The 15,546-nt window shown below is 38.5% G+C and overlaps 1 protein-coding gene across 2 annotated transcripts in view; it reads left to right on the top strand.

Moving 5' to 3' along the window:
• Positions 1-15,546, top strand: part of thada (THADA armadillo repeat containing) — a 258,466-nt gene that overhangs the window by 43,401 nt on the left and 199,519 nt on the right. For both annotated transcript variants that reach the window (XR_016116889.1, XM_089011984.1), the window contains exons 29-32: positions 3,881-3,984; positions 6,677-6,759; positions 12,350-12,723; positions 15,027-15,151. Coding sequence is in view for 1 of the 2 variants with exons in the window: in XM_089011984.1 (XP_088868110.1) it covers positions 3,881-3,984; positions 6,677-6,759; positions 12,350-12,723; positions 15,027-15,151 (686 nt within the window). In the remaining variant the exon portion in view is untranslated. The remainder of the gene's footprint in view (positions 1-3,880; positions 3,985-6,676; positions 6,760-12,349; positions 12,724-15,026; positions 15,152-15,546) is intronic.

Raw genomic sequence — 15,546 nt, 5'->3', positions numbered from 1 at the left:
ATTGTGAAATTCCATCATGCTTGCTTTAGTATGAACCAAAAATTTAAATTGTCCCATATAAACCACCAAAAAAGTCATTATTTTTTTTTTAATTTGAAAACTAGTTATTCATTCATTTCCTGTGCGCTCTATATGTAAAATGTGGAGGGGATTATACATTCTAATGGCTTCCCAAAATTCATAATGGCCTCTGAGACGAAACCGTAACTACAATGTGGCCCGCGGCAAAAAATGAATTTGACACTATTGCCATAGACTCTCTTCTATCTTCAGATAAAAAGAGTTAATTCCTAAATTATAAGGTTCTGGAGTTATCTAAGCTTGAAGTGGGGGCAGCAGTACAAAAGGCAAATGCTACCCCCTCGTCGCAGGGAGAAAAATTGCCATGTTACGAATGTTGGGAGGAAGTGAGTTCCAGAGTTTGGGGGCAGAGCAGCTGAAAGCTCTGTCCCCCATCGTGCTGAGACGGGCAGGGGGCACACAGAGGTGGAGGGAGGAAGAGGATCTGAGGGAACGAGAGGGAATAGAAATTTGAAGAAGGTCAGATAGGTATGGGGGCCAAAGTTATGGATAGCTTGAAATCTATAAAGAAGAATTAGTTGTATTCCATTTTTATCCCCATTTTTGCCCAATTGGCTATGCATATATTTCACTGGACCAAGCCATGAATTGGCATACAATTATTTGCTTGAGCACGAGTGCGTTTGTCTGCGCATGTCCATGCACGCTCACTGCATCATGTGGTTCAGTCCGTGGTTGCGGCAGTAGGAGGGACCGCAAGGCAGGCTGATAACAGAGTCTGAATGGAGCTCACTTCCACCACCACTATTTTTACCAGGCCAAAATACGGATTAAGGCTCTTTGCAACACAGATTCACATACAGAAATACACACACATAAGTGCTTGGTATTGTAAGTTACGAGAGAAAAGCGTGCAACATATTTTTTCTCTAATAAATGCACAATATTTACCTAAAATAATGGGCACATGTTCAATGAATGAAACAAACACATCGAAATAGATCTCATTAGCAAGAATTGCATTTTCCCGCCCCATCAGGAAGCTTCCGTTTGCCACAGATTTGACTCATTTCAGATTTGTTCTTTTTTTTGTTTTGTTCATAGTGGTTGTTAAAGTAGTTGGGTAAATCTGGCTGGCTATCTAGCTATCAAGCTGGCTATCTATTAGCTATCTAGCTACCTATCTAGATGGCTTAGCTATCATGCTGGCTGGCTGGCTATCTATCATGCTCTCTATTAGCTATATAGCTGGGTGTCTGGCTGGCTGACTATTTGCTATCTATTGACTATCTACTAGCTAGCTTTCTATCTATTTGAGTTACTTCTGGGTTGAGTGAACGCTGCCGCGTGTGGCTGCCACTACTTACCCACAAAAAAAAACTGATCCTGTGACTGTAAAGTCACCTTGAGAGCTTTGAAAGGCGCTTAGAAATAAAATGGATTATTATGACAAAAGCCTTGTGTACAAACATACAGTAAAGTCTCGTTATATCGATATTCAAGGGAGTCGGAAAAAATATCGATATAACCGGGACTATCGATATATCCGACCCTGTTTGCATGTAATTCCGTGCGTGCATAGAAATAGTATCGATATAACCGGGACTATCGATATATCCGATATCGATATAACGAGACTTTACTGTATTTGTGTGTCGACTTTTTATATCCACCATAGCTTTCAAGACACTAGCCACCCACCAGAGTACTACATTTTCGATATTGGACAGCATTTGAATGCTTCCATATTTAGTTTGGGATTCCGTTTTGACACTGGCTCCCTTGTAAGAGAAAAAACCTTTATACAATGACAGCAGAAGAAAGAGGGTCCAAGTACTCTGCAGGCTGTTTTTGTCTGCCAGTGGATGTTGACTTGGTACGGAGACTGCAGCACAACAGAAGGGGAAGACCAGGCACAGTGCTACGTGGTCAGCCTGGTTTTTCCCCACGTTGCCTTCCTTGCATAGTGTAATGAATGGCTTCCTATTTGTCTGTGGCCATTGCCCAGACCTAAAGAGTATACTTACCAAGGCCCAGAATACACACCCCAGCCAGTCAGCCACCCAGCCAGTCAGCTAGTTAGCCAGCATTCTGGCCTTTGAACACTCCCAATCACGAGGGCATCGCACATTGTCACGTAACTTGAGCATTCTATTTTATTCATGAAATGTATTCACACATTTTTAGGAAGAGAGCAGTTCATTTTTTTTAAATCGCTGGTTTCCAACAAATTTTCATCTGAGATGTGTCCCCAAATATATCTACTGCTGATTTCAAGTACTTTTTCCTTTGTATTTTTTTTCCCAGCACCAATTTTCATTTTTTATTTGGACGTTTGAACATTATGCAATATGGATTTTAAAACGCAATGTTCCAGAAAATACTTCCAGCTGATGTTGAACCTAACCATAAATTCATACATATTCGTATGTATATTGCCATATTCTGAGTAGTGTTGTAGATGTTGTTGTCATGGAAACCCAACTAACTTGAGAATAAATAAGTGCACATTCAGAATCACCACAAAACCTAGACTAAAAACTAGAATCATCAATCCTGAAACATTTATCGTATTTTCCAGACTATAAAGATCACCAGATTCTAAACCACATCTTCAATTAATGACATATTTTTAAATGTTTTTCATAGATAAGGCACATGGTCAGCGTTTGGCAAAAATTAAGGCTTTTAACTGCCCCCAGCTCAATATGTCCCCCCCCCCCCCCCCCCCCCCCCGCTACGTCAGGTTAGTTTAAGAAGAAGGTTACGTTCCTCATCAAGTGTTTAATGCTGATGAAACCGGCCACTCCATTCCATCAAGCCATCAACGACCATCACACAGGTAAATAAAATGACTTTATTTTACAGTACAGTTTATTTCATTAATTATCATACCGTAGCACATTTATGATACATATAATACGTTATATTTTGTGTAGTTTTAAGGCTTAGAAAATTAGAAAGTAGAAAATTATATTTTATGGGGACCTGAGAACGGATTATTCTTATTTTAATGGTTTCTTATGGGAAATTAATTTTTGGGATACACACTTTTCGCCTTACACACTGTCTGGGAACCAATTAAGTTCGTAAGCCAAGGGCCTACTGTATTTGTGAAACATTTTTCATTCATTGGGGGTGCGCCTTATAGTCCAGTGCGCCTTAAACAGTATATGGCTAAATTTAAAACATTTAAAACTTTTCTTACCAACAGTGTATTGTATTTTAGGTGTTCAATTACATGACATGTTTCGGCGTATACTTCCGCCTTCGTCAGAGTGTCCACTTTGACGAAGGCGGACGTATACGCCGAAACATTTCAGGTAATTGAACACCTAAAATATACTCTGTAAGAAAAGAATCTGTTTTAAATTAGATAGCAAGTAGACAGGATGAACTTAATACAAGTACAGTAAAGTCTCGTTATATCGATGTCGGATATATCGATAGTCCCGGTTATATCGATACTATTTCTATGCACGCACGGAGAAAATTACATGCAAACAGGGTCGGATATATCGATAGTCCCGGTTATATCGATATTTTTTCGGACTCCCTTCAATATCGATATAACGAGACTTTACTGTATATAGCGAACGTTTGAAAATACACCATTCATTGGGGGTGCGCCTTATACTCCGGTGCGCCGTATAAACCTGAAAATACCGTACACCGTTTTTATTCGTACCCAGTTCTTGGGGTCATGTGCATACATATACAAAATTTGACATGAATTTAATCAATCACACTCCATGGTGTAAAGCACTCACTTTTAATACCTTCACCCTAAGATAACGACAAAATGCTGAGAGTTGTACCTAATGAAGTATGTTTACATTGTCATTGAATGTTTTTGCAGGTGTTGTTTCTACTTCGGTCTTACCAGAATGAGTCACACAGACCCCTGCCAGCAGGAAATGGAATCGGTGAAGCTGTCCTTCAGCGCATGTGGCTTGGCTCTCGGTAATTTTAGACACATGCACATACAGATAAGCATCCCTCAGTCCCTCCCAATTCCCCCCCTCGCAGAAGAATAGCTCCTTGTCCCTTCAGTTGACCCCTCCCTGACCATGTCCGCTTCAATTTCAAAGGGGACTGCCTTCTCTCCGACCAGGACACCTCTTTCCTACCCTCTACCTCTGGCCCTCTTACCTAAAATTAAGGTCTTGAGATGGGGGGGGCAGATTGCTGCAGCCCCTTCCCCTTCTTTTTATTCCCGAGCTGGGTTCAGTCCAGGGTTTCTGTTCTCATCTCATCAGCAGGAGAATACAGGGTCACTGGGTTAGCAACAGTAGCCTTGCTAGCTCCGCTTGGTTACACTGATGAGTCTTAATTAGGATGACAAAGTGAATTCTTGCTGACTAAAGCAACTACCTTTTTATTTGTTCATGCAGTCGGAACCAATAACTCACTGATTTAAACACATGAACACAAAAGAACTGGCCCTGAGCTCAATATGTCCGCCCCCTGCTACGTCAGGTTAGCTTGCCATGTTCATTACGGGTTAAAAGCAAATGACAAATATTGGGTAGCATGTGAAAATGTGAACAAATCGGCAAACATTATGAAAATTTAAAAAAAAGTCTTTTAGTATGTCAAATTTAGATACAGTGATACATCGGTTTACGAATGTTAAATCTATGCAAATTTTACCTTGGCATATGAACTATTTTTCGGGATACACACGGAGCTGCCACGATAAGTGATGTGTCGTTCGCAAATGAGCCCGTTCTCCTAACAAGAAAATGGCATCCGGCTTGTTTTGGTCCTCTATTCCCCGCCCCCAATCGTCGGTAAAAGCCACGTGATTGGTCAAGAACGCAGCAGTGAGGGGAGGTGGTTTAAACATTAAAGAGACAGTCAGATGACAGAGAGAGAGTGACAAAATCGATAGAAAACAGTGAAATTTGGACTCGTTTCAACTTTGATAGTTCAAAGGCAGAGTGTAGACTGCAAGGTTAAAATATCCTATCAATCAGGCTCCACAAACAACCCCCACAAGCCATCTATCTGTACACTTGATGCAAAATGCTATCAACCCAGCTAAACAGAACACAATTGATGAGGAACTAGGTAAAATTATCGCATAGAAAGCACCTGCAAGGGATCATTCCTCAATATAGTGAAAGAAGAAGGCTACGTTCCTCATCAAGTGTTCAATGCTGATGAAACCGGCGACTCCATTCCATCAAGCCAACAACGACCATCACAAAGGTATATAAAACGACTTTATTCTACAGGACAGTTTATTTCTTGAATTATAATACCATAGCACATTTATTATACATAACATAAGCTATATTTAGTGTAGTTTTAAGGCTTAGAAAATTAGAAAGTAGAAAATTATGTTTTATGGGGACCTTGGAACGGATTATTCTCATTTTAATGGTTTCCTATGGGAAATTAATTTTTGGGATACATACTTTTTGACTTACACACTGTTTGGGAACCAATTAAGTTCATAAGCCAAGGTATCACAGTGTTGATGCTGCATATGTTCAGGCAGATAGCACATTGATATCAGATGTCATCCGCATTCAAAAGCCTCATCTTGGAACTTACAAATGAAATGTATTAGTATTATTATTATTCAATTTGAGGACATCAAATTCCTTGGACTTGTTTTTACTAGCATGACCGCATGAGAGATAATAAGAAGAAGCCAGATATTTTGTCAATTCTGCAGCCGTTGTATTTTATTAGCTTGGATTGACCTAAAAATCACTCTTGAACCTTTTTTTGCAAGGTTATTCAGCTAACACCAGCACTCCTTCCATGCTCCCGTCACGATTATAATGTCTGTGCATGTGCGCATGCATGTTTGTTTTAATATCTGCTTGTTGAAAAGATGACATGGAGCACACACAGTCTCCTTTGTCTTCACACAATTATAGGCTTTCATAGTGAGCAGTCTTAATTGAGGCCGCACATAAAGTGAACATACACTGCCCACACAAGCTTCTTAAACTAAAATGTTGATGAGGCAGCTTTAATATATATATATTTATATATATTTTCCAATTCTGCATGAATATGATATCTGCTTGAGTGTATGCATTTATCCTTTTGTTCTTTTTTTAAACTCAAATATGAGTCATCACATGTGACTAGCAAGCGAAAATTAGCTGCCGTCCAATGACCCATCAACAGCAGCAATACTTAGTTTGGTTTTAGTCGTAGCTTAGCTCTGATTTGTTGCGTCACATCAAGAGATCATATATTTAATTCCTGATTAATATATGTCACAACATGACATCTCACGATCTATTTGGCTCTTGTGTTGATGCAACATTTTTTTGGAACCCCCATTAATGAACAAAAACGCAAATTGGGCAGAAGAAAATGGAATCTGACAAATGTCATGATTAAATATAATAAAAAATGAAAATTAACAAATGAGAATACAGTACTGTAGGACTGCTTATGAATCAGGAAAATTTTATTGTAATTTATCATAAATAATTGGGACATGGTCAATCTAAGAAGTGACTTGTTGGTTATGGGGTGCCAAGAGTGTTGTGCATTGAATCAATAGTGTCTTAATTCAAATGAACACGCAATCCAAAAATGTGTTTTAATCACATTTTAGTGTACTCACAGTAATGACAACAGTTGCAAGGATAAAACAAATAACATTTTCCTCTTCTTATTTTAGAAAGAATACCTGTGTGGTCACCAGAGGAGCCTTTCTGGATGTGTTGGTCTGTTTATGTGCGCCAAAGATTACTCTTCTGTGTGGTGAGTAGACACAAAATAGTGTGTGTGTGTGTGTGTGTGTGTGTGTGTGTGTGTGTGTGTGTGTGTGTGTGTGTGTGTGTGTGTGTGTATATATATATATATATATATACAGTAAAGTCTCGTTATATCGATATTCAAGGGAGTCGGAAAAAATATCGATATAACCGGGACTATCGATATATCCGACCCTGTTTGCATGTAATTTTCTCCGTGCGTGCATAGAAATAGTATCGATATAACCGGGACTATCGATATATCCGATATCGATATAACGAGACTTTACTGTATATATATATATACACACACACACACGTGTATCTATGTGTATATACACACACGTGTATCTGTGTATGTGTGTATATATGTTTATTATACATATATATGTGTGTATACGTGTATACATATGTGTGTATTTATCTATATACATTTATACATATGTCAATGATTTGTGGAAAATGGGGAGTATACAGTATGTCTTTTATATTGTTTAGTTGCTTGATGAAATGTTTTGAATTTCGTTTCCACTACTATCGCTGATGTCATGTTGTCAACGTGTTGTATATGAGCTTAATTAACACCAACTGGGTTCCCATCCATTTGCCGTGAATCGAAACAGATGACCCCACATTTGCTGACAAGGCTGTGCGCGGCAACCCCCCCCCCCCCCCACCACCACCACCTCTTTTTTAGACCGACTGTTAACAAAAGTCATGCCTCAAACCATTCAGAGAAGCGCCCTGCTATGCTATGCGTCTTTGTGGATTAGTAATTGTGTATCTGTGTGTACTCGGTGGAGGTCTCCTTAGGAGGAATGTGAAACCAAAGGCGCGCAATCTCAGACAGATGGTGGGTTTGTGCCTTTGACCCAGTTTATTGAGTGCTTGGAGAGAAAGAAAAAAAAGAGAGACGAGGAGAGGGTGAGGAACTTATGTTTTCGGTCAGCCATGTGCTGAACACATGCTTGCATTTGACAGTGGAAATACCGAGGATTTCTTAAAACAAGCCAGGAGATTCAGGACTGGGCTTCGCATGATGTAGTCCTTTACATAACAAAATAAGCACCTTCTTCCTTACTTAAACAACGTTTAATGACTATTCTTGGGTCTGTTTTCACTTCATTTCATTACATTTAGTTCTGGTCTCTTCTCAAGGTAGATGCCAGCTCGGTTTTTATCATTCTCTCATTTAAAAATCCTTCTACATCCCTTGCCGTGCACTTCATTGTATGTTCTTCTTAAAATGTAAAAATTAGTAATAATAATAATAATACATTTGATTTCTAAGCACCTTTCAAAACTCTCAAGGTCACTTTACAGTCACAGGATCAGATTTTCTGCCGGTGAGCAGCGGCAGCCACACGCACCAGCATTCACTCACCCTGGAAGTTACTGAAATAGATACAAAGCTAGCTAGCTAGCTAGCTAATACACCATTAATACGCCATTTTTCTCTCCCTCACTATGTTTTCAGCTATCCAATGATTTTACATCAGGTTTTCTTGCTACCCAACGTCAGCTTTGCGTTATAGTAATTATACACTTTCTCAACTGAATACACTTCCTTCGCCTCCATGATTTGCTAACGTTTAAAAAACTCATGAAACAACAAACTCAGTCACATTAAAAAAAAAAGATCTTTCATTCACCGTTCTTTGTTTTTGACGTATCACTGTGGCGCGGTACCACACCACCACAGACACCCCAACTTAGTGCTGCGCTGCTTAAATAACAGATTTCATTATGTCGGTGTTTTTAGACCAGGAGGTAACCCAAAATAGGGCGGTGGCGCCCATCTCCAGTTTTATACGCGGGAAACCTTATCCAGGTCTTACCGTAGTCTGGAGAAAGGCTTAGAACAAAAAAAAAAACATTTTACTTCTCCTTCTTTTTCTTTTTAATTTAACCTGGCACTATCTCAAATTTTGAATTAAGTCACCAACATACATGTAAAAACATTAAAGAGACAGGCAGACGGAGAGAGAGAGAAAACACACACACGAAAGGGAGAGGACAGAGCTTGAAACAAAAAACAACAACAAAAGTGAAAAAACTAGTAAAATGGTGAGAAAATGGATAGAAAACAGTGAAATTTGGACCCATTTCAACTTTGATAGTTCAAAAGCAGAGTGTAGACTGGAAGGTTAAATATCCCATCAATCACGCTCCACAAACAACCCGCACAAGTCATCTGTACACTTGATGCAAAAAGCTATTAACCCAGCTAAACAGATCGCAATTGATGAACTAGATACAATTATCACAGAGAAAGCACCTACAAGGGATCATTTCTCAAGATGGTGAAAGAAGGTTACGTTCCTTATCAAGTGTTTCATGATGAGGAAACTGGACACTCCATTCCATCAAGCCATTAACGGCCATCACAAAGGTAAATAAAATTACTTTATTGTAAAGTACAGTTTATTTCTTTAATCATAATACTATAGCACATTTATGATACATAAAATAAGGTATATTTTGTGTTGTTTTAAGGCTTATAAAATTAGAAAGTAGAAAATTATGTTTTATGGGGACCTGTGAACGGATTATTCTCATTTTAATGGTTTCCTATAGGAAATTAATTTTTGGGATACACACTTTTCGCCTTACACACTCTGTCTGGGAACCAATTAAGTTCGTAAGCCAAGGTCCCACTGTATAGCTCAAACGGAGGTTGGAAACACTCATTTGGGGCTATAAATGTAAAAATGCTTCAATAAAAGAACTCAAAACTATAACATCATGCTTTCATCATGTACTTTTAAGAAAGTATTCAAACACTAATCTATTGCCTGGAATGGAGTAAATACAACTGCACAATGGAATTAGTAGTTTTTTTTGTGTGTGTGTAAATATCCGACTGGGCTAGTTTGACAGTAGCAAAACACCCATAAAACACATTCCCATAATTAGACCTTTATCAACCACAACGTATGTGATTGATATCCATCGCTGACAGCTTGCTCAACCTTGTTTTACACCATAATTGGCTACTTTCAGTCATCGTGGAACGAAAGATGTACTTTCATTTCCCTAAATCTGCACCAGCGACTCCAAATCACCACTCTACGCTTCATAAAAAAAGTGCGTGCAACCTCTGAAAAGGGTTACACGTTTCCTTGCTGAAAAGATTCTCATTTCTGTCAGCTTGTTACTCAAGAACGATATTGCATTGTAATGCATAGGTCACCGGTGTCAAAGGCAAGGCCCAGGGGCGGGATAATAATAATAATAATAATAATAATAATAATAATAATAATAATACTTTTCATTTACAAGCGCCTTTTAAATCTGCAAGTAGCTCAAATAGATAGCTAGCTAAAAATAGATAGCTAATAGTTAAATAATAATAATAATAATAATAATAGTAATAATAATAATAATAATACATTGTATTTATAAGTTTTTCTGTGGATGAGCAGCGGCAGCCACATGCGCCAGCCTGAGTTACCTTGAAATAACTCAAATAGATAGAAAGCTAGCTAGCTGGCTAATAGTTAGATAATAATAATATTAATAATGATAATAATAGTTGTATTAATATATATAAAATGTATAATACTACTACTACTACTAATAATAATAATAATCCTAATAATAATAATATTATATAATAATAATAATAATAATAATACATTGTATTTATAAGTGCCTTTCAAAACTCTCAAGGACATAGCTAATAGCTAGCTAGCTAGATAGCTATATAGCGAATAGCTAGATAGCTAGCTAGACAGCTAGCTAGCTAATAGTTAGATAATAATAATAATAATTAATAAATACATTGTATTTATAAGCGCCTTTGAAAACTCTCAAGGACATAGCTAATAGATAGCTAGCTAGATAGCTATATAGCGAATAGATAGCTAGCTACATAGCTAGCCAGCCAGCTAGATAGCTAATAGATCACAAACAAATAGGAAATAGCTAGCTCGCGGTGTAGCTAGGTAGATAGCCAGCTAGATAGTTAGCGAGATAGATAGATAGCTGCGACTTATGTATGTAAAAAGTTTAAAAATGCACCATTCATTGCAGGTGCGACTTATACTTCGGTGCGCCTTATACTCTGGTAAATACGGTATTTAACCATATTTAATAATAATAATAATTTAATTCTGTTGTCAGGTAGTCCATGGAATCATACACGCAGAGGCACTAACGCACACACACACATACACACACGCGGTGGGTATCTGGGGTTTGTTTTTCACAGTTTGGCTAATGATGATGGAAGTTGATGTGAAATCCCGCTGCGTGCTGGCATGTAAGAAAGAGCATATGCACATGTCTACTCAAGGTTCCAGCTCAGCACAGCTATGTCCCTTTAAGTGCCTGTTTTTACAAGGGCTGTTGACACATGTAAAACTTTGTACAACACATTTTTTTTCTGATATTTTAATTACCTTCTGTCAAACCAAACACTTCATCTTTATGTTTAACTTGATCTTTGCACAAAATGTCATAAGAATCCATAGCTTCTTAGGTAGCCCCATTCATTCGTCTATTCATGTAAAGATAGATAGATATCTCAAGAATGCCATGAAGGAATTTCATTACATCAGCCACACGTACCCACCTGCGCCGAAAAATGACGGGAATAAAAGTTTATACGTATCCAGTTATGAATATGATTCAAATAGTTTTGATGAGGAAAGCATACATGTTTGCAATCGATTAAAGAATTCATTCTGTGTATTCTGTCGCGGTAGCAGCCGTACAATTAAACAAACAAAAAAAAGGTCTGGCGGTCGGGGTCGTAAGTATGGGTGGTCGTAACTCGCGACGGTCGTAAATCGGATGTTACCTGGATATAAAGTTTTGCAAATACAGTAAAGTCTCGTTATATCGATATTGGTTATATCGATAGTACTGCTTATTACGATACTATTTCTATGAACACAAGGAGAAAATTTACATGCCGCAGGATCGGATATATCGATAGTCCGGTTATATCGATATTTTTCCGACTCCCGAGAATATCGATATAACGAGACTTTACTGTATAAGGCAAACCACATTGTAAGGCGCTCCAGTAGAGGCTTAGGTTACACACTAACTTTATAGGGGGAAATGGAGTCGGGGGCTGCTGATAGCAGTTGCGAGACCTGTTTTGGCTCAATATTACTTCACATATAAGGTGCACCTGCATATAAGGCGCGGGATCGTCTTTTGAAGAAAATTAAGGCTTTTGGGTATGCCTTATACACAAGAAAATAGTGTAAATAAATAAATAAAATATTTGTTTTCTTGTCTTATAAAAATATAGAAAAAATGTATTTATTGATGTTTATTTTATTGCACACACTTTTGAAGTACAGTAAAGTCTCGTTATATCGATATTCAAGGGAGTCCGAAAAAATATCGATATAACCGGGACTATCGATATATCCGACCCTGTTTGCATGTAATTTTCTCCGTGCGTGCAAGAAATAGTATCGATATAACCGGGACTATCGATATATCCGATATCGATATAACCAGACTTTACTGTACATGTATTGTCTTGAAAACAAAACAACCACGAAACTGTAAACACAACCTTGCCTAGTTCAAGTTGATTCCATGAACTAAAAACCATCCCCTCCCTTGTGTATTAGATTCAGAGGTGAACAATCTCCGTCAAGAGACATTGTCCCTCCTGCTGATCTCAACCCCGTTTGCCGACAACAACCCCACGTCCAACCTGGAACCCGGCAGCATCCAGTACATGCTGAGTTTGACCAAGATAGCCCTCAGTGTCAGCGTAGATATCCCCGAATTATGGGATAGGCAGCCGCTCAAAATTCACCTCCTGGAACGTTTGTTAAAGTGGCCACAGTATGAGGTGAGGGAGTTGGTCCTGGAGAGGGTCCTGATAAGACTGAAAGAGGAAGAAGACACGAAGAGGATAGCTACGTGGCTAAATGAGACCACATTGTTTACCCTAACAAGCCTGGCTCTTCATGAAGGACACCCCAAGTGTCTAGCCAAGGTGAGGCGACACACTCGCACATTGATACACACGTGCACACAATCCAGAGCCATAAGAAACTCCAGATGGGTTTCAATTACCCATAGGGCCCTAATATTACATGTTTATCCAGTTTATGCTGTAAACTAGTTAAAAAGTGCTTTGAAAGACAACCGACACATTTTTTTTGTTTCCTAACTGACATCAGAAAAACGTTTTATAGCATCTAAAATACCCAATACAGTGATACCTTGGCTTATGAACTTAATTGGTTCCGAGACAAAGTGTGTAAGGCGAAAAGTGTCTATCCCAAACATTAATTTCCCATAGGAAACCATTAAAATGAGAATAATCCGTTCACAGGTCCCCATAACACATAATTTTCTATTTTGTAATTTTCTAAGGCTTAAAACTGCACAAAATACCTTATTTTATGTACAATAAATGTGCTATGGTTATTGTACTTAAAGAAATGAACTTTACTGTATTATAAAGTCGTTTTATTTACCTTTGTGATGGTCGTTGATGGCTTGATGGAATGTAGTGGCCGGTTTCCTCAGCATTAAACACTTGATGAGGAACGTAGCCTTCTTCTTGCACCATCTTGAGGAATGATTCCTTGTAAGCTATGGCAGCTTTATCGTCTGAACTGGCTGCCTCACCATGACGAATGACACTATGAATCCCTGTACGACGCTTAAAGTTCTCGAACCATCCGTGGCTAACCTTGAAATCATCAATGGATGACGAACTTCCAGGTTGCCTCTTGACGATATCCGAGTGAAGTTGTCGTGCGATAATTTTATCTAGTTCCTCATCAATTGTGTTCTGTTGTGCTGGGTTGATTTTTTTTTTTTTTTACTTTTTTTAACCCATGTACAAATATACAAATGCATACTCAAGCATACAAATGTTTACACGCATTGCCGTCACCGGCTACTCCTATACCCCATCCTCCAACCACGCAAATTTTTCAGAGGTGTTTATTTTAAAGACCAAATAACACATAGGGGCCTCCTAGGGAAAATAATCAATGAGATATGCCGGTTGAAATGTCAACAACAGTTCTCTGCGGGATTTTGTGTTTTGTAATGAAGGCTTCACTTGGCGGAAAATAATGTCTTTCCTCCTCTGGCAAAAAATAATAAAATAGGGGCTGAGGGTGGGAAGATGGGGGTAGGGAAGACATACAAAACAAACTTGAAAATACTGGAAATGGAACTCAATGGATACTGAGGTTTTTACAACGGCATGAATAAATATACAATATTTGTGGGGCAGCGTAAGAGAAAATGTGTCAAGTGTGCCCCTGGCTTGGATGTGATCTTTATACTTGGGTAAACATACTGTGAGAAAAGACATCCAAGCTATTTTCATAAATTATCCTCACTCACCCGAAGCTCTGATTGTGTAGGTTTGAGACAACCATGAAACCAAGGACTATACAGTGATACCTTGGTTTTTGACCATAATCCATTGCAGAAACCTGTTCGAAAACCGATTTGTCCGAAAACCAAAACTGCACTTTCCATTATAATCAATGTAAAAATGTTAATCCGTTCCAAGTCGAGAAAACAGCTTTTTTTTTTAAAGCATTTTTAAGTATTTTACAGCATAAACATTTAATAATTGAGCAGGTCATTTGTAAAATACTATAAAAACAAACCTATTTTATCATCAACATTAACATTGGTACATAAAAACACGAGAATAACGTCCGATTTGCGGAGCTCTCAACCAGACACATCCACTTTTTTTTTATATACAGTAAAGTCTCGTTATATCGATATTCAAGGGAGTCCGAAAAAATATCGATATAACCGGGACTATCGATATATCCGACCCTGTTTGCATGTAATTTTCTCCGTGCGTGCATAGAAATAGTATCGATATAACCGGGACTATCGATATATCCGATATCGATATAACGAGACTTTACTGTATCTTGATTGAACAATACAAAGACGCCTGCTCACAATGGAACGCTACGGAACGATTTGCGGAGATCTCAGCCAAACATGTCTGCTTTGTCGTAAAAAAAAACTTTATTCAACAATGTGGTGGTCACAATGAGGAAGTCACGACACGAGGACATGACGTGCAAGGAAGTGATGTAAAAGGAAGCGGAGGGTTGTCGATTGTCGCATTTAGGTGCGCTCAGTTAGGTTGAAAACCAAATTTCGGTTTGATATAAATAGGAATAAAAACTGACATTTTTGTTTGAAAACCGAATTGGCCGACAACTGAGACATTCGAAAACCGAGGTATCAATATCTCCAATGTTTCTTCAACCTTCATCCTCCATTCCTCTTTCTTCTCCTCAGGTGCTTCAGGTCTTGAGCGTGTTGAGCTGTCATGGTGAGCTCCATTGGATGGATTGTGTCCAGGATTTGTCCAAGGACAGTTTTATGCATCACCTCCTTACTTTGGCTCAGAAGACTGTTCACAGGTCAGAAGATGATCACGTTAATGCATTTCAAAGGAATCATATTAACCCATTCACTGCCATTTACAAATGTATTCGGGAATTGAAGATACGACGGAGCGCCATTCCCGAATTAGTTTGGTTTGTTTTTCATACTTGGGTGCCGATAAAGCGCTGGCAAGACTGACAATGTTTTTCCCTTCCACCAGGGGTCAACATTTCCCTTTTTTTCCATGTTAGCGCTATGTTCCAGCTTCAACTGTTGTTAAAGCCCTATCTATGTATGTATTGCATTGTATTTTGGACAACCGCCCTCATTTCAACCGCATATAACTCCAGACTCATAATTTAGGAATTAACTCTTTTATTCTGGTGAAAGAATAGAGTTTAAGGTTTCTAACACTGTATTGAATGTTTAT

Source organism: Hippocampus bargibanti, linkage group LG13 (genome assembly GCF_051943395.1).
Source record: "Hippocampus bargibanti isolate YZ-2025 linkage group LG13, ASM5194339v1, whole genome shotgun sequence".
Taxonomy (NCBI): Eukaryota; Metazoa; Chordata; class Actinopteri; order Syngnathiformes; family Syngnathidae; genus Hippocampus; species Hippocampus bargibanti.
The sequence above is the reverse complement of the archived record's forward strand: the minus strand, read 5'-3'. Positions and strand labels throughout refer to the sequence as shown.